General features: G+C 54.8%; 1 protein-coding gene across 2 annotated transcripts in view; it reads right to left on the bottom strand.

Moving 5' to 3' along the window:
- Nucleotides 1-18,813, bottom strand: part of MROH1 (maestro heat like repeat family member 1) — a 160,114-nt gene extending 141,301 nt beyond the window's left edge. For both annotated transcript variants that reach the window (XM_054057729.1, XM_054057730.1), the window contains exons 1-6: nucleotides 18,706-18,813; nucleotides 15,472-15,833; nucleotides 5,333-5,478; nucleotides 3,484-3,615; nucleotides 2,996-3,158; nucleotides 2,406-2,504 (exon numbers count right to left, since the gene is read on the bottom strand). In XM_054057729.1, coding sequence (XP_053913704.1) covers nucleotides 2,406-2,504; nucleotides 2,996-3,158; nucleotides 3,484-3,615; nucleotides 5,333-5,478; nucleotides 15,472-15,493 — 562 coding nt within the window. In that variant the 5' untranslated portion in view covers nucleotides 15,494-15,833; nucleotides 18,706-18,813. The remainder of the gene's footprint in view (nucleotides 1-2,405; nucleotides 2,505-2,995; nucleotides 3,159-3,483; nucleotides 3,616-5,332; nucleotides 5,479-15,471; nucleotides 15,834-18,705) is intronic.
- Between the last annotated feature and the right edge of the window lie 707 nt (nucleotides 18,814-19,520).

Genomic DNA, 19,520 nt, shown 5'->3' with positions numbered 1-19,520 from the left:
CTGGGATGGGGATGGGGAGAAGAAGGGATCTCCATTCCTCCTTCCATCCCTTCTCCATTCCTCCTTCCATCCCTTCTCCATTCCTCCTTCCATCCCTTCTCCATTCCTCCTTCCATCCCTTCTCCATTCCTCCTTCCTTCCGACCAACGTCATTCCCTCCCTCTCTCCCCAACGTCCCTCTTGGAAAAGTTCCACCAAGATTGGGGATTGGATGGAGGAGAACGTTGGGATGAGGATGGAGGAGAACGTTGGGATGAGGATGGAAGAGAACGTTGGGATGAGGATGGAGGAGAACGTTGGGATGAGGATGGAGGAGAAGGTTGGGATGAGGATGGAGGAGAACGTTGGGATGAGGACGGAGGAGAACGTTGGGATGAGGATGGAGGAGAACGTTGGGATGAGGATGGAGGAGAACGTTGGGATGAGGACGGAGGAGAACGTTGGGACGAGGACGGAGGAGAACGTTGGGATGAGGACGGAGGAGAATGTTGGGATGAGGATGGAGGAGAACGTTGGGATGAGGACGGAGGAGAACGTTGGGATGAGGATGGAAGAGAACGTTGGGATGAGGATGGAAGAGAACGTTGGGATGAGGATGGAGGAGAACGTTGGGATGAGGATGGAGGAGAAGGTTGGGATGAGGATGGAGGAGAACGTTGGGATGAGGATGGAGGAGAAGGTTGGGATGAGGATGGAGGAGAACGTTGGGATGAGGACGGAGGAGAACGTTGGGATGAGGATGGAGGAGAACGTTGGGATGAGGACGGAGGAGAACGTTGGGACGAGGACGGAGGAGAACGTTGGGATGAGGACGGAGGAGAATGTTGGGACGAGGACGGAGGAGAACGTTGGGATGAGGACGGAGGAGAATGTTGGGATGAGGACGGAGGAGAACGTTGGGATGAGGATGGAGGAGAACGTTGGGATGAGGATGGAGGAGAACGTTGGGATGAGGATGGAGGAGAACATTGGGATGAGGATGGAGGAGAACATTGGGATGAGGATGGAGGAGAACGTTGGGATGAGGACGGAGGAGAACGTTGGGATGAGGACGGAGGAGAACGTTGGGATGAGGATGGAGGAGAACGTTGGGATGAGGACGGAGGAGAACGTTGGGATGAGGATGGAGGAGAACGTTGGGATGAGGATGGAGGAGAAGGTTGGGATGAGGATGGAGGAGAACGTTGGGATGAGGATGGAGGAGAACGTTGGGATGAGGATGGAGGAGAACATTGGGATGAGGATGGAGGAGAACGTTGGGATGAGGATGGAGGAGAACATTGGGATGAGGATGGAGGAGAACGTTGGGATGAGGATGGAGGAGAACGTTGGGATGAGGATGGAGGAGAACATTGGGATGAGGACGGAGGAGAAGGTTGGGATGAGGATGGAGGAGAACATTGGGACGAGGATGGAGGAGAACATTGGGATGAGGATGGAGGAGAACGTTGGGATGAGGATGGAGGAGAACATTGGGACGAGGATGGAGGAGAACATTGGGATGAGGATGGAGGAGAACGTTGGGATGAGGATGGAGGAGAAGGTTGGGATGAGGATGGAGGAGAACGTTGGGATGAGGATGGAGGAGAAGGTTGGGATGAGGATGAGGAGAACATTGGGATGAGGATGGAGGAGAACGTTGGGATGAGGATGGAGGAGAACGTTGGGATGAGGATGGAGGAGAACGTTGGGATGAGGATGGAGGAGAACATTGGGATGAGGATGGAGGAGAACGTTGGGATGAGGATGGAGGAGAACGTTGGGATGAGGATGGAGGAGAACATTGGGATGAGGATGGAGGAGAACGTTGGGATGAGGATGGAGGAGAACGTTGGGATGAGGATGGAGGAGAACATTGGGATGAGGATGGAGGAGAACGTTGGGATGAGGATGGAGGAGAACGTTGGGATGAGGATGGAGGAGAACGTTGGGATGAGGATGGAGGAGAACGTTGGGATGAGGATGGAGGAGAACGTTGGGATGAGGATGGAGGAGAAGGTTGGGATGAGGATGGAGGAGAACGTTGGGATGAGGATGGAGGAGAACGTTGGGATGAAGACAGAGGAGAACATTGGGATGAGGATGGAGGAGAACATTGGGATGAGGACGGAGGAGAACATTGGGATGAGGATGGAGGAGAACGTTGGGATGAGGATGGAGGAGAACGTTAGGATGAAGACGGAGGAGAACATTGGGATGAGGATGGAGGAGAACGTTGGGATGAGGACGGAGGAGAACATTGGGATGAGGATGGAGGAGAACATTGGGACGAGGACGGAGGAGAACATTGGGATGAGGAAAATTCCACCCAAAGCCGTCCTCCAGCTCCACCCCCCGTCCCACCTCCTCCAGGTAGAACCTCCCTCCTCCCATCCGTAATCCCTCCGGTGTCCGACGGTTCTCACCGTAGCAGAAGACAACCTTCAGGTGGTCCTGTTTGGCCATTCCCAGCATGGGCAGCATCGTTCCCAGGATGGAGTTGAGGAAAGGAACCATTCCAAACACTACGAAGGAATCGGGAGAACCTCAACTCGAAGCCACCACGAAGCCACCTCAGAAGGTCCCACGGGCGCCTCGAGGAGACCCGGAGATCTCCAAGCGATGTCCTCAGAGGCTCCGTGGTGGTTCCACACCTTCATCCCTCCTCGGGATGAAGACCTGGAGAGGACAACTTAACCGCTTCCCACCAAACTGGAAGGAAGCGTTGATCTTCTTGAAGGACTTTGAGGTTCTCCCAAAGGGACGCGAAGACGCGGAGAGCGATGGGATGAGGACCATCAAGACCTTGAGGTCCTCCTCTTTGAGTGCCACCAAAGCCCTGAGCACCTCCAGCTTTGGAGAAGAGCAGTTGGACAACTTCTCCATGGAGAAGAACCCAAAGCGGTGGTGTTATGACCTTCTGGTGATTCCCAAGGGAAGAACCGTATGGGTTCCACCTCAACCTCACCACCCACCGCTCGTCCCACCTCTTCCCACCTTGGTTTCTTCAACTCACCGTTGGCCACGGAGAGGTTGGCGAAGGTCTCCAGGACGAAATAATGGGGTAGAATTCCCGGTTGGAATTTGGTGAGGACTTCTTCCATCACTTTGTTGATGAAACGTTGGCCAACGGCCACCAGGACGTTGCTGGCCGCTTGTTGCCAATCCCGGATCACCTCCTGGGATAGAAGAAGAAACCACGTCAGAACGAGGACCACCAGAACTTCTGGAGAACTTCTTTTCTCCGTCTTTTTCCCTCCCCGCGGCTCCGAATTCCATCCGGGAATCATCGGTTGGGAAGAGCGAAGGGTTCCAACCTCTTCCAGGAAGGATATGGATTCCAACCAAAAGAAGGAACCCGTTCCAGCTGAGAAGAACGTGGTCCAAACGTTGGTCCCACCACCATCCAACGTTCATCGCACTCCCGAGGATGGAATGGGAGTGGTGAAAACCCCCGAGAAGACCGTTGAGAAGATCCCCAGAAGGTATTTTTGGAGGTCCTACCTTGGATTTGGTCATCTCCTGAGAAGCCAAAAAGATGACCACTTTGGCCATACTTTTGTCCAGGTGGGAGATGTTGTTGCGAACGATGGTCTCCATGGCCTTCAGGATGATGACGCGATGAGGGAACGCCAACTGCAACGGCAAAGGCCACCGCGAGGTCACCGACGGAGAAGCGCCGGGAGAAGGAGATGGAGGAGGTCCACCAGGAGAGGCCATGAGAGAAGGAGGGAGGGGGGGAGAAGATTGGGGAGAGGGTGGAGGAGAAGGTTGGGATGAGGATGGAGGAGAAGGTTGGGATGAGGATGGAGGAGAACATTGGGATGAGGATGGAGGAGAACATTGGGATGAGGATGGAGGAGAACATTGGGATGAGGACGGAGGAGAACATTGGGATGAGGACGGAGGAGAAGGTTGGGATGAGGATGGAGGAGAACGTTGGGATGAGAATGGAGGAGAACGTTGGGATGAGGACGGAGGAGAACGTTGGGATGAGGATGGAGGAGAACGTTGGGATGAGGATGGAGGAGAACATTGGGATGAGGACGGAGGAGAACGTTGGGATGAGGATGGAGGAGAACATTGGGATGAGGACGGAGGAGAACATTGGGATGAGGATGGAGGAGAACATTGGGATGAGGATGGAGGAGAAGGTTGGGATGAGGATGGAGGAGAAGGTTGGGATGAGGACGGAGGAGAACGTTGGGATGAGGACGGAGGAGAACATTGGGATGAGGACGGAGGAGAACATTGGGATGAGGATGGAGGAGAACATTGGGATGAGGATGGAGGAGAACGTTGGGATGAGGATGGAGGAGAACGTTGGGATGAGAATGGAGGAGAACATTGGGATGAGGATGGAGGAGAACGTTGGGATGAGGATGGAGGAGAAGGTTGGGATGAGGATGGAGGAGAACGTTGGGATGAGGATGGAGGAGAAGGTTGGGATGAGGATGGAGGAGAACATTGGGATGAGGATGGAGGAGAACATTGGGATGAGGATGGAGGAGAACGTTGGGATGAGGATGGAGGAGAACATTGGGATGAGGATGGAGGAGAACGTTGGGATGAGGATGGAGGAGAACATTGGGATGAGGATGGAGGAGAACGTTGGGATGAGGATGGAGGGGAACGTTGGGATGAGGATGGAGGAGAAGGTTGGGATGAGGATGGAGGAGAACGTTGGGATGAGGATGGAGGAGAACGTTGGGATGAGGATGGAGGAGAAGGTTGGGATGAGGATGGAGGAGAAGGTTGGGATGAGGATGGAGGAGAAGGTTGGGATGAGGACGGAGGAGAACGTTGGGAGGAGGATGGAGGAGAACATTGGGATGAGGATGGAGGAGAAGGTTGGGAGGAGGACGGAGGAGAACATTGGGATGAGGACGGAGGAGAAGGTTGGGATGAGGATGGAGGAGAAGGTTGGGATGAGGATGGAGGAGAACGTTGGGATGAGGGTGGAGGAGAACGTTGGGATGAGGATGGAGGAGAACATTGGGATGAGGATGGAGGAGAACGTTGGGATGAGGACGGAGGAGAACATTGGGATGAGGATGGAGGAGAAGGTTGGGATGAGGATGGAGGAGAACATTGGGATGAGGATGGAGGAGAACGTTGGGATGAGGATGGAGGAGAACGTTGGGATGAGGACGGAGGAGAACGTTGGGATGAGGATGGAGGAGAACATTGGGATGAGGATGGAGGAGAACATTGGGATGAGGATGGAGGAGAAGGTTGGGATGAGGATGGAGGAGAACATTGGGACGAGGATGAGGAGAAGGTTGGGGTGAGGATGGAGGAGAACGTTGGGATGAGGATGGAGGAGAACGTTGGGATGAGGACCTCCTCCCACCTTGTCGTGCTGCCGGAGGTACTCATCGCAGGCGTTGAGGATCTCCTCCGGCTCCGATTCCCCGAGGTGGCACAGAGCGTTGTAGATCTGCTCCTGGACCAGAGGGTCCTTATCCGTCGTGGCGTCCATCAAGGTGGTCGCAAGGCCTGAGGGACACAACTGAGTTGGGGACATTCGCCCATTCCCTCATCCCAACCTTCTTCTCCGTCCTCATCCCAACGTTCTCCTCCATCCTCATCCCAACGTTCTCCTCCGTCCTCGTCCCAATGTTCTCCTCCGTCCTCATCCCAACGTTCTCCTCCGTCCTCATCCCAACCTTCTCCTCCATCCTCATCCCAACGTTCTCCTCCGTCCTCATCCCAACCTTCTCCTCCATCCTCATCCCAACCTTCTCCTCCATCCTTGTCCCAATGTTCTTCTCCATCCTCATCCCAACCTTCTCCTCCATCCTCATCCCAACCTTCTCCTCCATCCTCATCCCAACCTTCTCCTCCATCCTCATCCCAACGTTCTCCTCCATCCTCATCCCAACCTTCTCCTCCATCCTCATCCCAACCTTCTCCTCCATCCTCATCCCAACCTTCTCCTCCATCCTCATCCCAACCTTCTCCTCCATCCTCATCCCAACGTTCTCCTCCATCCTCATCCCAACCTTCTCCTCCATCCTCATCCCAACCTTCTCCTCCGTCCTTGTCCCCATCCCTCCTTCTCCCCATCCTGTTCCTTTCCCACCTGTTCCATCCCTTCTCCATTCCTCCTTCCATCCCTTCTCCATTCCTTCCATCCCTTCTCCATTCCTCCTTCCCTTCTCCATTCCTCCTTCCATCCCTTCTCCATTCCTTCCATCCCTTCTCCATTCCTCCTTCCCTTCTCCATTCCTCCTTCCATCCCTTCTCCATTCCTCCTTCCCTTCTCCACTCCTTCCATCCCTTCTCCATTCCTTCCATCCCTTCTCCATTCCTCCTTCCTTCCCTTCTCCATTCCTCCTTCCTTCCCTTCTCCATTCCTCCTTCCTTCCCTTCTCCATTCCTCCTTCCATCCCTTCTCCATTCCTCCTTCCTTCCCTTCTCCATTCCTCCTTCCCTTCTCCATTCCTTCCATCCCTTCTCCATTCCTTCCTTCCCTTCTCCATTCCTTCTTCCCTTCTCCATTCCTTCCATCCCTCCTCCATTCTTCCATCCCTTCTCCATTCCTCCTTCCATCCCTTCTCCATTCCTCCTTCCATCCCTTCTCCATTCCTTCCATCCCTTCTCCATTCCTCCTTCCATCCCTTCTCCATTCCTCCTTCCTTCCCTTCTCCATTCCTCCTTCCATCCCTTCTCCATTCCTTCCATCCCTTCTCCATTCCTTCCATCCTTTCTCCATTCCTTCCTTCCATCCCTTCTCCATTCCTTCCTTCCCTTCTCCATTCCTCCTTCCCTTCTCCATTCCTTCCATCCCTTCTCCATTCCTCCTTCCCTTTTCCATTCCTCCTTCCCTTCTCCATTCCTCCTTCCCTTTTCCATTCCTCCTTCCCTTCTCCATTCCTTCCATCCCTTCTCCATTCCTTCCATCCCTTCTCCATTCCTTCCATCCCTTCTCCATTCCTCCTTCCCTTCTCCATTCCTTCCATCCCTTCTCCATTCCTTCCATCCCTTCTCCATTCCTCCTTCCATCCCTTCTCCATTCCTTCCTTCCCTTCTCCATTCCTTCCATCCCTTCTCCATTCCTCCTTCCCTTTTCCATTCCTCCTTCCCTTCTCCATTCCTCCTTCCCTTTTCCATTCCTCCTTCCCTTCTCCATTCCTTCCATCCCTTCTCCATTCCTTCCATCCCTTCTCCATTCCTTCCATCCCTTCTCCATTCCTCCTTCCCTTCTCCATTCCTTCCATCCCTTCTCCATTCCTTCCATCCCTTCTCCATTCCTTCCATCCCTTCTCCCTTCCTCCTTCCTTCCCTTCTCCATTCCTTCCATCCCTTCTCCATTCCTTCCATCCCTTCTCCATTCCTCCTTCCTTCCCTTCTCCATTCCTCCTTCCATCCCTTCTCCATTCCTTCCATCCCTTCTCCATTCCTCTTCCATCCCTTCTCCATTCTTCCATCCCTTCTCCATTCCTTCCATCCCTTCTCCATTCCTCCTTCCATCCCTTCTCCATTCCTTCCATCCCTTCTCCATTCCTTCCGTCCCTTCTCCATTCCTCCTTCCATCCCTTCTCCATTCCTTCCATCCCTTCTCCATTCCTTCCATCCCTTCTCCATTCCTTCCATCCCTTCTCCCTTCCTCCTTCCATCCCTTCTCCATTCCTTCCGTCCCTTCTCCATTCCTCCTTCCATCCCTTCTCCATTCCTCCTTCCATCCCTTCTCCATTCCTTCTGTCCCTTCTCCATTCCTCCTTCCATCCCTTCTCCATTCCTCCTTCCTTCCCTTCTCCATTCCTTCCATCCCTTCTCCATTCCTCCTTCCATCCCTTCTCCATTCCTTCCATCCCTTCTCCATTCCTCCTTCCATCCCTTCTCCATTCCTCTTCCATCCCTTCTCCATTCCTCCTTCCATCCCTTCTCCATTCCTCCTTCCATCCCTTCTCCATTCCTCCTTCCTTCCCTTCTCCATTCCTTCCTTCCCTTCTCCATTCCTTCCATCCCTTCTCCATTCCTCCTTCCCTTCTCCATTCCTCCTTCCTTCCCTTCTCCATTCCTCCTTCCATCCCTTCTCCATTCCTCCTTCCATCCCTTCTCCATTCCTTCCATCCCTTCTCCATTCCTCCTTCCTTCCCTTCTCCATTCCTCCTTCCATCCCTTCTCCATTCCTTCCATCCCTTCTCCATTCCTTCCATCCTTTCTCCATTCCTTCCTTCCTTCCCTTCTCCATTCCTCCTTCCCTTCTCCATTCCTTCCATCCCTTCTCCATTCCTCCTTCCCTTTTCCATTCTTCCATCCCTTCTCCATTCCTCCTTCCTTCCCTTCTCCATTCCTCCTTCCTTCCCTTCTCCATTCCTCCTTCCTTCCCTTCTCCATTCCTCCTTCCATCCCTTCTCCATTCCTCCTTCCTTCCCTTCTCCATTCCTCCTTCCCTTCTCCATTCCTTCCATCCCTTCTCCATTCCTCCTTCCCTTCTCCATTCCTTCTTCCCTTCTCCATTCCTTCCATCCCTCCTCCATTCTTCCATCCCTTCTCCATTCCTCCTTCCATCCCTTCTCCATTCCTCCTTCCATCCCTTCTCCATTCCTCCTTCCTTCCCTTCTCCATTCCTCCTTCCATCCCTTCTCCATTCCTTCCATCCCTTCTCCATTCCTTCCATCCTTTCTCCATTCCTTCCTTCCTTCCCTTCTCCATTCCTCCTTCCATCCCTTCTCCATTCCTTCCATCCCTTCTCCATTCCTCCTTCCCTTTTCCATTCTTCCATCCCTTCTCCATTCCTCCTTCCATCCCTTCTCCATTCCTCCTTCCCTTCTCCATTCCTCCTTCCCTTTTCCATTCCTCCTTCCCTTCTCCATTCCTTCCATCCCTTCTCCATTCCTTCCATCCCTTCTCCATTCCTTCCATCCCTTCTCCATTCCTCCTTCCCTTCTCCATTCCTTCCATCCCTTCTCCATTCCTTCCATCCCTTCTCCATTCCTCCTTCCATCCCTTCTCCATTCCTTCCATCCCTTCTCCATTCCTCCTTCCTTCCCTTCTCCATTCCTCCTTCCATCCCTTCTCCATTCCTTCCATCCCTTCTCCATTCCTCTTCCATCCCTTCTCCATTCTTCCATCCCTTCTCCATTCCTTCCATCCCTTCTCCATTCCTCCTTCCATCCCTTCTCCATTCCTTCCATCCCTTCTCCATTCCTTCCGTCCCTTCTCCATTCCTCCTTCCATCCCTTCTCCATTCCTTCCATCCCTTCTCCATTCCTTCCATCCCTTCTCCCTTCCTCCTTCCATCCCTTCTCCATTCCTTCCGTCCCTTCTCCATTCCTCCTTCCATCCCTTCTCCATTCCTCCTTCCATCCCTTCTCCATTCCTTCTGTCCCTTCTCCATTCCTCTTTCCATCCCTTCTCCATTCCTCCTTCCATCCCTTCTCCATTCCTTCCATCCCTTCTCCATTCCTTCCATCCCTTCTCCATTCCTCCTTCCATCCCTTCTCCATTCCTTCCATCCCTTCTCCATTCCTCCTTCCATCCCTTCTCCATTCCTTCCATCCCTTCTCCATTCCTTCCATCCCTTCTCCATTCTTCCATCCCTTCTCCATTCCTCCTTCCTTCCCTTCTCCATTCCTTCCATCCCTTCTCCATTCCTCCTTCCATCCCTTCTCCATTCCTTCCATCCCTTCTCCATTCCTCCTTCCATCCCTTCTCCATTCCTCTTCCATCCCTTCTCCATTCCTCCTTCCATCCCTTCTCCATTCCTCCTTCCATCCCTTCTCCATTCCTCCTTCCTTCCCTTCTCCATTCCTTCCTTCCCTTCTCCATTCCTTCCATCCCTTCTCCATTCCTCCTTCCCTTCTCCATTCCTCCTTCCTTCCCTTCTCCATTCCTCCTTCCATCCCTTCTCCATTCCTCCTTCCTTCCCTTCTCCATTCCTCCTTCCCTTCTCCATTCCTTCCATCCCTTCTCCATTCCTCCTTCCATCCCTTCTCCATTCCTTCCTTCCCTTCTCCATTCCTTCTTCCCTTCTCCATTCCTTCCATCCCTTCTCCATTCCTCCTTCCATCCCTTCTCCATTCCTTCCATCCCTTCTCCATTCCTCCTTCCATCCCTTCTCCATTCCTCCTTCCTTCCCTTCTCCATTCCTCCTTCCATCCCTTCTCCATTCCTTCCATCCCTTCTCCATTCCTTCCATCCTTTCTCCATTCCTTCCTTCCTTCCCTTCTCCATTCCTCCTTCCCTTCTCCATTCCTTCCATCCCTTCTCCATTCCTCCTTCCCTTTTCCATTCTTCCATCCCTTCTCCATTCCTCCTTCCATCCCTTCTCCATTCCTCCTTCCCTTCTCCATTCCTCCTTCCCTTTTCCATTCCTCCTTCCCTTCTCCATTCCTTCCATCCCTTCTCCATTCCTTCCATCCCTTCTCCATTCCTTCCATCCCTTCTCCATTCCTCCTTCCCTTCTCCATTCCTTCCATCACTTCTCCATTCCTTCCATCCCTTCTCCATTCCTCCTTCCATCCCTTCTCCATTCCTTCCATCCCTTCTCCATTCCTCCTTCCATCCCTTCTCCCTTCCTCCTTCCTTCCCTTCTCCATTCCTTCCATCCCTTCTCCATTCCTCCTTCCATCCCTTCTCCATTCCTCCTTCCTTCCCTTCTCCATTCCTCCTTCCATCCCTTCTCCATTCCTCCTTCCATCCCTTCTCCATTCCTTCCATCCCTTCTCCATTCCTCCTTCCCTTCTCCATTCCTTCCATCCCTTCTCCATTCCTTCCATCCCTTCTCCATTCCTCCTTCCATCCCTTCTCCATTCCTCCTTCCTTCCCTTCTCCATTCCTCCTTCCATCCCTTCTCCATTCCTCCTTCCATCCCTTCTCCATTCCTTCCATCCCTTCTCCATTCCTCCTTCCCTTCTCCATTCCTTCCATCCCTTCTCCATTCCTTCCTTCCCTTCTCCATTCCTCCTTCCATCCCTTCTCCATTCCTCCTTCCATCCCTTCTCCATTCCTTCCTTCCCTTCTCCATTCCTTCCATCCCTTCTCCATTCCTTCCTTCCCTTCTCCATTCCTTCCATCCCTTCTCCATTCCTCCTTCCATCCCTTCTCCATTCCTTCCATCCCTTCTCCATTCCTCCTTCCCTTCTCCATTCCTCCTTCCTTCCCTTCTCCATTCCTCCTTCCTTCCCTTCTCCACTCCTTCCATCCCTTCTCCATTCCTCCATCCCTTCTCCATTCCTTCCATCCCTTCTCCACTCCTTCCATCCCTTCTCCATTCCTCCTTCCATCCCTTCTCCATTCCTCCATCCCTTCTCCATTCCTTCCATCCCTTCTCCATTCCTTCCATCCCTTCTCCATTCCTCCTTCCATCCCTTCTCCATTCCTTCCATCCCTTCTCCATTCCTTCCATCCCTTCTCCATTCCTTCCATCCCTTCTCCATTCCTCCTTCCATCCCTTCTCCATTCCTTCCATCCCTTCTCCATTCCTCCTTCCCTTCTCCATTCCTCCTTCCTTCCCTTCTCCATTCCTCCTTCCTTCCCTTCTCCACTCCTTCCATCCCTTCTCCATTCCTCCTTCCATCCCTTCTCCATTCCTCCATCCCTTCTCCATTCCTTCCATCCCTTCTCCATTCCTTCCATCCCTTCTCCATTCCTCCTTCCTTCCCTTCTCCACTCCTTCCATCCCTTCTCCATTCCTCCTTCCATCCCTTCTCCATTCCTCCATCCCTTCTCCATTCCTTCCATCCCTTCTCCATTCCTTCCATCCCTTCTCCATTCCTCCTTCCATCCCTTCTCCATTCCTTCCATCCCTTCTCCATTCCTTCCATCCCTTCTCCATTCCTCCTTCCCTTCTCCATTCCTTCCTTCCCTTCTCCATTCCTCCTTCCATCCCTTCTCCATTCCTCCTTCCCTTCTCCATTCCTTCCATCCCTTCTCCATTCCTCCATCCCTTCTCCATTCCTTCCATCCCTTCTCCATTCCTTCCATCCCTTCTCCATTCCTCCCATCCCTTCTCCATTCCTCCTTCCATCCCTTCTCCATTCCTTCCATCCCTTCTCCATTCCTCCTTCCATCCCTTCTCCATTCCTCCTTCCATCCCTTCTCCATTCCTTCCATCCCTTCTCCATTCCTTCCATCCCTCCTCCATTCCTCCTTCCTGGAGGAGCTCTTGGGGACGAGGACAGAGGAGAACCTTTTGGACGAGGACATTGGAACCCTTGGGAATATCCGACATCGGAGCCTCGTTACGGATCCGCCGATCTCTCATTAAGTCCTTTATGCTAATGAGGTTAATTAGTTTCACGCCCAACGCTCGGAAGCAGTTGGCAAAGAGCCTGAGGAGCTCCAGTGGGACAACACGGATCATGGGATCATGGAATGGGTTGGGCTTGGAAAGGACCTCCAAGCCCATCCAGTTCCACCCTCGGCCATGGACACCTCCCACTGGATCCGATTCCTCCAATCTCCATCCAGTGTGGATCCAGGGATGGGATCTGAGGGATCTGAGGGATGGGGAGTGAGAATCATGGAACCAGGAGATGGTTTGGGTGGGAAGGGACCTCAAAGATCATCCAGTTCCACCCCCTGCCATGGGCAGGGACACTTCCCACTGGATCAGGTTCCTCCAAGCCCCATCCAACCTGGCCTGGAACATCTCCAGGGATGGGATCTGGGGGTTCTGGTTGATGGGAAGTGAGAACCATGGAACCATGGAGTGGTTTGGGTGGGAAGGGACCTCCAAGATCATCCAATTCCACCCCTCTGCCACAGCCATGGACACTTCCCACTGGATGAGGGGCTCCAAGCCCCATCCAACCTGGCCTGGAACACCTCCAGGGATGGGATCTGGGGGTTCTGGTTGATGGGGAGTGAGAATCATGGAACCAGGAGATGGTTGGGTGGGAAGAGACCTCCAAGATTATCCAGTTCCAACTCCTGCCATGGCCATGGACACTTCCCACTGGATCAGGGGCTCCAAGCCCCATCCAACCTGGCCTGGAACCCCTCCAGGGATGGGATCTGGGGGTTCTGATGGATGTCAAGATAGAATCATGGAACCATCAGATGCTTTGGGTGGGAAGGGACCTCCAAGATCATCCAGTTCCACCCTTCTGCCACGGCCAGGGACACTTCCTACTGGATCAGGTTGCTCCAAGCCCCATCCAATGTGACCTTCAGCATCTCCAGGGATGGGATCTGGAGGTTCTGGTTGATGGGAACTAAGAATCATGGAACCAGGAGATGGTTCGGGTTGGAAGGGACCTCAAAGATCATCCAGATCCATGGTTGAGGGACACCTCCCACTGGATGAGGTTCCTCCAAGCCCCATCCAACCTGGCCTGGAACACCTCCAGGGATGGGATCTGGGGGTTCTGGTTGATGGGAAGTGAGAATCATGGAACCAGGAGATGGGTTGGGTTGGAAGGGACCTCCAAGATCATCCAGATCCACCTCCTGCCATGGCCATGGACACTTCCCACTGGATCAGGTTGCTCCAAGCCCCATCCAGTGTGGCCTTCAACCCCTCCAGGGATGGGATCTGGGGGATCTGATGGATGTCAAGATAGAATCATGGAACCATGAGATGGTTTAGGTTGGAAGGGACCTCAAAGATCATCCAGATCCATGGTTGAGGGACATCTCCCACTGGATCAGGTTGCTCCAAGCCCCATCCAACCTGGCCTGGAACCCCTCCAGGGATGGGATCTGGGGGTTCTGGTTGATGGGAAGTGAGAATCATGGAACCAGGAGATGGTTTGGGTTGGAGGGACCTCCAAGATCATCCAATTCCACCCCTCTGCCATGGCCATGGACACCTCCCACTGGATCAGGTTGCTCCAAGCCCCATCCAACCTGGCCTGGAACCCCTCCAGGGATGGAGCAGTCCCTGTGGACAACTTGGGCCAAGACCTTCCCACCCTCATCGTGAAGACGTTCCTCCTAAAAGCTCATCTCAATCTTCCCCTTTCCCATCCGAAGCCGTTCCCTCTTGAAGCCGTTGGCCTTCTCGGCCCTTTGGGCCACCGCTGGATCATGTTTGGAGGATCCCCAGGTTGGAAAAGCCCTCTGAGATCCTCGAGTCCAACCGTTCCTACCACTAAACCACATCCCTGAGGACCTCATCCACTCATCTCCTCAACCCCTCCAGCGATGGGGACTCCACCACCTTCTGAGCAGCCTCTGGCGGCGCCTGAGGAACCTCTCGGTGGAGAAGTTTCTCCTGATGGCCCCATCTGACCCTCCTCTGGTGCAGCGTGAGGACATCTCCTCTCGTCCTCTCACCGAGGAGAAGAGGCAGAACCCACCGCACCACAACCTCCTTTCAGGCAGTTGTGGAGAGCAATAAGGTCTCCCCTCATCCTCCTCAAGGCTGAACCACCGCAGGTCCCTCAGATGTCCCTCACAACCCTTGTTCTCCAGCCTCTTCTCCAGCTCCATTCCCTTCTCCGGACACCCTCCATCCCCTCAAGATCCCTCTGGAGACCCTTCCAGCCCATGGATCCATGCTCAGATCCCTCTGGAGACCCTTCCAGCCCATGGATCCATGCTCAGATCCCTCTGTAGATCCTTCCAGCCCATGGATCCATGCTCAGATCCTTCTGTAGATCCTTCCAGCCCATGGATCCATGCTCAGATCCCTCTGGAGACCCTTCCAGCCTATGGATCCACGCTCAGATCCCTCTGGAGACCCTTCCATCCATGGATCCATGCTCAGATCCCCTTGTAGACCCTTCCATCCATGGATCCATGCTCAAATCCCCCTTTAGACCCTTCCAGCCCATGGATCCATGCTCAGATCCCTCTGGAGACCCTTCCAGCCCATGGATCCATGCTCAGATCCCTCTGGAGACCCTTCCAGCCCATGGATCCATGCCCAGATCCCTCTGGAGACCCTTCCAGCCCATGGATCCATGCTCAGATCCCTCTGTAGACCCTTCCATCCATGGATCCATGCTCAGATCCCTCTGGAGACCCTTCCAGCCCATGGATCCATGCCCAGATCCTTCTGTAGATCCTTCCAGCCCATGGATCCATGCTCAGATCCCTCTGGAGACCCTTCCAGCCCATGGATCCATGCTCAGATCCCTCTGGAGACCCTTCCAGCCCATGGATCCATGCTCAGATCCCTCTGGAGACCCTTCCAGCCCATGGATCCATGCTCAGATCCCTCTGCAGACCCTTCCAGCCCATGGATCCATGCTCAGATCCCTCTGGAGACCCTTCCAGCCCATGGATCCACGCTCAGATCCTTCTGTAGACCCTTCCAGCCCATGGATCCATGCTCAGATCCCTCTGGAGACCCTTCCAGCCCATGGATCCATGCTCAGATCCCTCTGGAGACCCTTCCACCCATGGATCCATGCTCAGATCCCTCTGGAGATCCTCCTGCCCTCCAGCAGATCCCCATTCCCACCCAACCGGGTGTCATCCATGACTTTTACTACGGAATCCTCGGCAGCGCGGGATGAGCAGAGGGATGGAGACCCCCCCAAGAGAAGCCTGGAAGCCCCTCACTCATTCCCACCACGCTCCGGTACTCACGTTTGATCCGGGATTCCGTCATGCTCCGTGTCCTCAACTTCCCCACCAGGAGAAGGCAGTTGGCAAATTCCCGTCTTTCCAACCCGGAGACCTCCGAGGAACCTATTTTTACGCTTCTGCCTTTAATTCCAAGCGAGAAAGACTTCGTAGTCCCGATCCGGGTGGGAAAAACAACGTCGGATACAACGGAGATATCCTACAGCGACCGTAGGGAAGGCGGAATCCCGGCTCTTGGCAGGAAGGTGATTCCCTGCCCGAGCTCTTCATCCCACTTTTTCTGCTTCCGTGGATTCCCTAAAAAGCTCGGAGACGGCAGGAGAACATCTTCACCTTCTGCTCTCCTCCGCGTTGTCCTTCGGGATCTGCCGATGGGAAAGGATTTCAGCTCAGGCTCGGAAAAACGAAACCATCCCTCCTCATTCCCAAGGATTCCGAAGCTCCTGGATGTTCGTCAGCCACTGGGTACCACTCTGCTCCAAAACCTCGGCCTCGAATCCCGGAAGAAGAGAAAAGGTGGGAAAAATTCCAGCCCTGGGAAGGTCGAAAGCTCTGCAAAAGGCTCTGCTCCTGTCCCAATCCCTTTCCAAAGGTGGAATTCCAGGGAAATAAAGGTGGAAGGAGAGCTGGGAGCCCTGAACTGGGCAGCACTGGGCTCTGCTCCCTTCCCGCAGCCATTCCAAGGGCTGGAATTCCAGGGAAATCAGCTTGGAAGGAGCCCTGGGAGCCCTGAACCTTTCCCTGACCCTTTCCAAGGGCTAAATTCCAGGGAAATACGGTTGGAAAGGGCCCTGTTCCCTTCCCAGACCCTTTCCAAGGGCTGAATTCCAGGGAAATCAGCTTTGAAGGAGAGCTGAGAACCCTGAACCTTTCCCTGAGCCATTCCAAAGGCTGAATTCCAGGGAAACGAGGTTGGAAGGAGAGCTGGGAGCCCTGAACTGGGCAGCACTGGGCTCTGCTCCCTTCCTGGAGCCATTCCAAGGGCAGGAATTCCAGGGAAATAAGGTTGGAAGGAGCCTTGGGAGCCCTGAACCTTTCCCTGAGCCATTCCAAGGGCTGAATTCCAGGGAAATAAGGTTGGAAGGAGCCTTGGGAGCCCTGAACCAGACTGTGCTCCGTTCCCTGACCCATATTCAAGGCCTGAATTCCAGGGAAATCAGACTGGATGGAGCCCTGACCCTTTCCCTGAGCCATTCCAAGGGCTGAATTCCAAGGAGATAAAGTTGGAAGGAGAGCTGGGAGCCCTGAACTGGGCAGCACTGGGCTCTGTTCCCTTCCCGCAGCCACTCCAAGGGCTGGAATTCCAGGGAAATCAGCTTGGAAGGAGCCCTTGGAGCCCTGAACCTTTCCCTGAGCCATTCCAAGGGCTGAATTCCAGGGAAATAAGGTTGGAAGGAGCCCTGGGAGACCTGAACCTTTCCCTGAGCCATTCCAAGGGGTGGAATCCAGGGAAATCAGCTTGGAAAGAGCCCTGAACCTTTCCCTGAGCCATTCCAAGGGCTGAATTCCATGGAAATCAGCTTGGAAGGAGCCTTGGGAGCCCTGAACCTTTCCCTGAGCCATTCCAAGGGCTGAATTCCATGGAAATCAGCTTGGAAGGAGCCCTGGGAGCCCTGAACCTTTTCCTGAGCCATTCCAAAGGTGGAATTCCAGGGAAATCAGGTTGCAGGGAGCCCTGAACTGGGCAGCACTGGGCTCTGCTCCCTTCCCGCAGCCATTCCAAGGGCTGGAATTCCATGGAAATCAGCTTGGAAGGAGCCCTTGGAGCCCTGAACCTTTCCCTGAGCCATTCCAAAGGCGGAATTCCAGGGAAATAAAGTTGGAAGGAGAGCTGGGAGCCCTGAACTGGGCAGCACTGGGCTCTGCTCCTTTCCCGCAGCCATTCCAAGGGCTGGAATTCCACGGAAATCAGCTTGGAAGGAGAGCTGGGAGCCCTGAACCTTTTCCTGAGCCATTCCAAGGGCTGAATTCCAGGGAAATAAGGTTGCAGGGAGCCCTGGGAGCCCTGAACTGGGCAGCACTCGGCTCTGCTCCCTTCCCGGAGCCATTCCAAGGGCTGGAATTCCAGTAAAATCAGCTTGGAAGGAGCCCTGGGAGACCTGAACCTTTCCATGAGCCATTCCAAGGGCTGAATTCCAGGGAAATACGGTTGGAAAGGGCCCTGTTCCCTTCCCAGACCCTTTCCAAGGGCTGAATTCCAGGGAAATCAGCTTTGAAGGAGAGCTGAGAACCCTGAACCTTTCCCTGAGCCATTCCAAGGCGGAATTCCAGGGAAATAAAGTTGGAAGGAGAGCTGGGAGCCCTGAACTGGGCAGCACTGGGCTCTGCTCCCTTCCCGGGGCCATTCCAAGGGCAGGAATTCCAGGGAAATCAGCTTGGAAGGAGCCCTGCGAGCCCTCAACCTTTCCCCTGAGCCATTCCAAGGGCTGAATTCCATGGAAATAAGGTTGGAAGGAGCCCTGGGAGCCCTGAACCAGACTGTGCTCCGTTCCCTGACCCATATTCAAGGCCTGAATTCCAGGGAAATAAGGTTGGAAGGAGCCCTGGGAGCCCTCAACCTTTCCCTGAGCCATTCCAAGGGCTGAATTCCAAGGAGATAAAGTTGGAAGGAGAGCTGGGAGCCCTGAACTGGGCAGCACTGGGCTCTGCTCCCTTCCTGGAGCCATTCCAAGGGCTGGAATTCCATGGAAATCAGCTTGGAAGGAGCCCTGGGAGACCTGAACCTTTCCCCTGAGCCATTCCAAAGGCTGAATTCCATGGAAATAAGGTTGGAAGGAGCCCTGGGAGCCCGGAACCAGACTGTGCTCCGTTCCCTGACCCATATTCAAGGCCTGAATTCCAGGGAAATCAGGTTGGAAGGAGCCCTGGGAGCCCTCAACCTTTCCCCTGAGCCATTCCAAAGGCGGAATTCCAGGGAAATCACCTTGGAAGGAGCCCTGGGAGCCCTCCCCCCGGGGCACCACCCTTCTCCACTCCCTTCCAAGAGCCGAATTCCAGGGAAATAGGGTTGGAAAGGCCCCTCTCAGCCCCCTCCCCCCCCCATCCCCTCACGGATCCGCACCCAGGCCGCGGGGGGGGGGGGGGGGGGGGCTCCCCACGGCCCCGGGTGTCCCCTTATCCCCTGTCCCGGGTGTCCCCGTGTCCCGGGTGTCCCCCCCCATCCCGGGTGTCCCCCTCTATCCCGGTTGTCCCCCCTCTATCCCGGCTGTCCCCGCTCCCTCCCGGCCGAATCCTCACCGGATCGGGACCCGTTCGGCGCCGCTTCCGGGTGCGGCGGCCGCGCCCCCTCGTCTGGCCACGCCCCCTTCTCGCGTCTGGTCACGCCCACCTCTTCCGTCCGGCCACGCCCACCACTCACCGGTCTTATCGCGTGACCACGCCCCCTTCGTCTTGCCGTACCCACGCCTCTCACCCGGTCTGACCACGCCCCCCACCGTCTGACCTCAGGCTGTGGCCACGCCCTCTCATCTTGGCCACGCCCCCCTCTGGCCACGCGCCCTCCGCCCGGCAGAGCTCCTCTCCGCTTGGCCTTGTCAGGTGACCACGCCCCCTCAGTTTGGCCACGCTTCCTCTTTCGTCTGGCCACGCCCACCCCACGCCGGCCTTACCACGTGACCACGCCCCCTCCCTCTGGCCGTACCCCTTCGTGGCCACGCCCCCTCCATCTGACCTCACGCTGTGGCGACGCCCTTGCCCGGCGTCATGCGGCCACGCCCCCTTTTGGCCACGCCTCCCTCTGGCCACACCTCCTCCGCCTGGCAGAGCCCCTCTCTGCTTGGCCTTATTAGATGACCACGCCCTCAAGGTCTGGCCACGCCCCCTTGCGCGGACCCAACCCTCTGTTTGGCTCCGCCCCTGATGCGTGTCTTCACCTCTTGACCACGCCCTCTCACGTGACCAAGCCTTTCGCCTGCCCATGCCCCCTGGATTTACCCCGTGACACGGAAGGCCACGCCCCCTCACGTGAACATACTCCCAGTCTGCGCTTACCCCGTGATCACGCCCACTCCGTATTGACCACGCCCCCTGTGACAGCCCTTACGGCGTAGCCA

This window comes from Cuculus canorus, chromosome 2 (genome assembly GCF_017976375.1).
Source record: "Cuculus canorus isolate bCucCan1 chromosome 2, bCucCan1.pri, whole genome shotgun sequence".
NCBI lineage: Eukaryota > Metazoa > Chordata > Aves > Cuculiformes > Cuculidae > Cuculus > Cuculus canorus.
The sequence above is the reverse complement of the archived record's forward strand: the minus strand, read 5'-3'. Positions and strand labels throughout refer to the sequence as shown.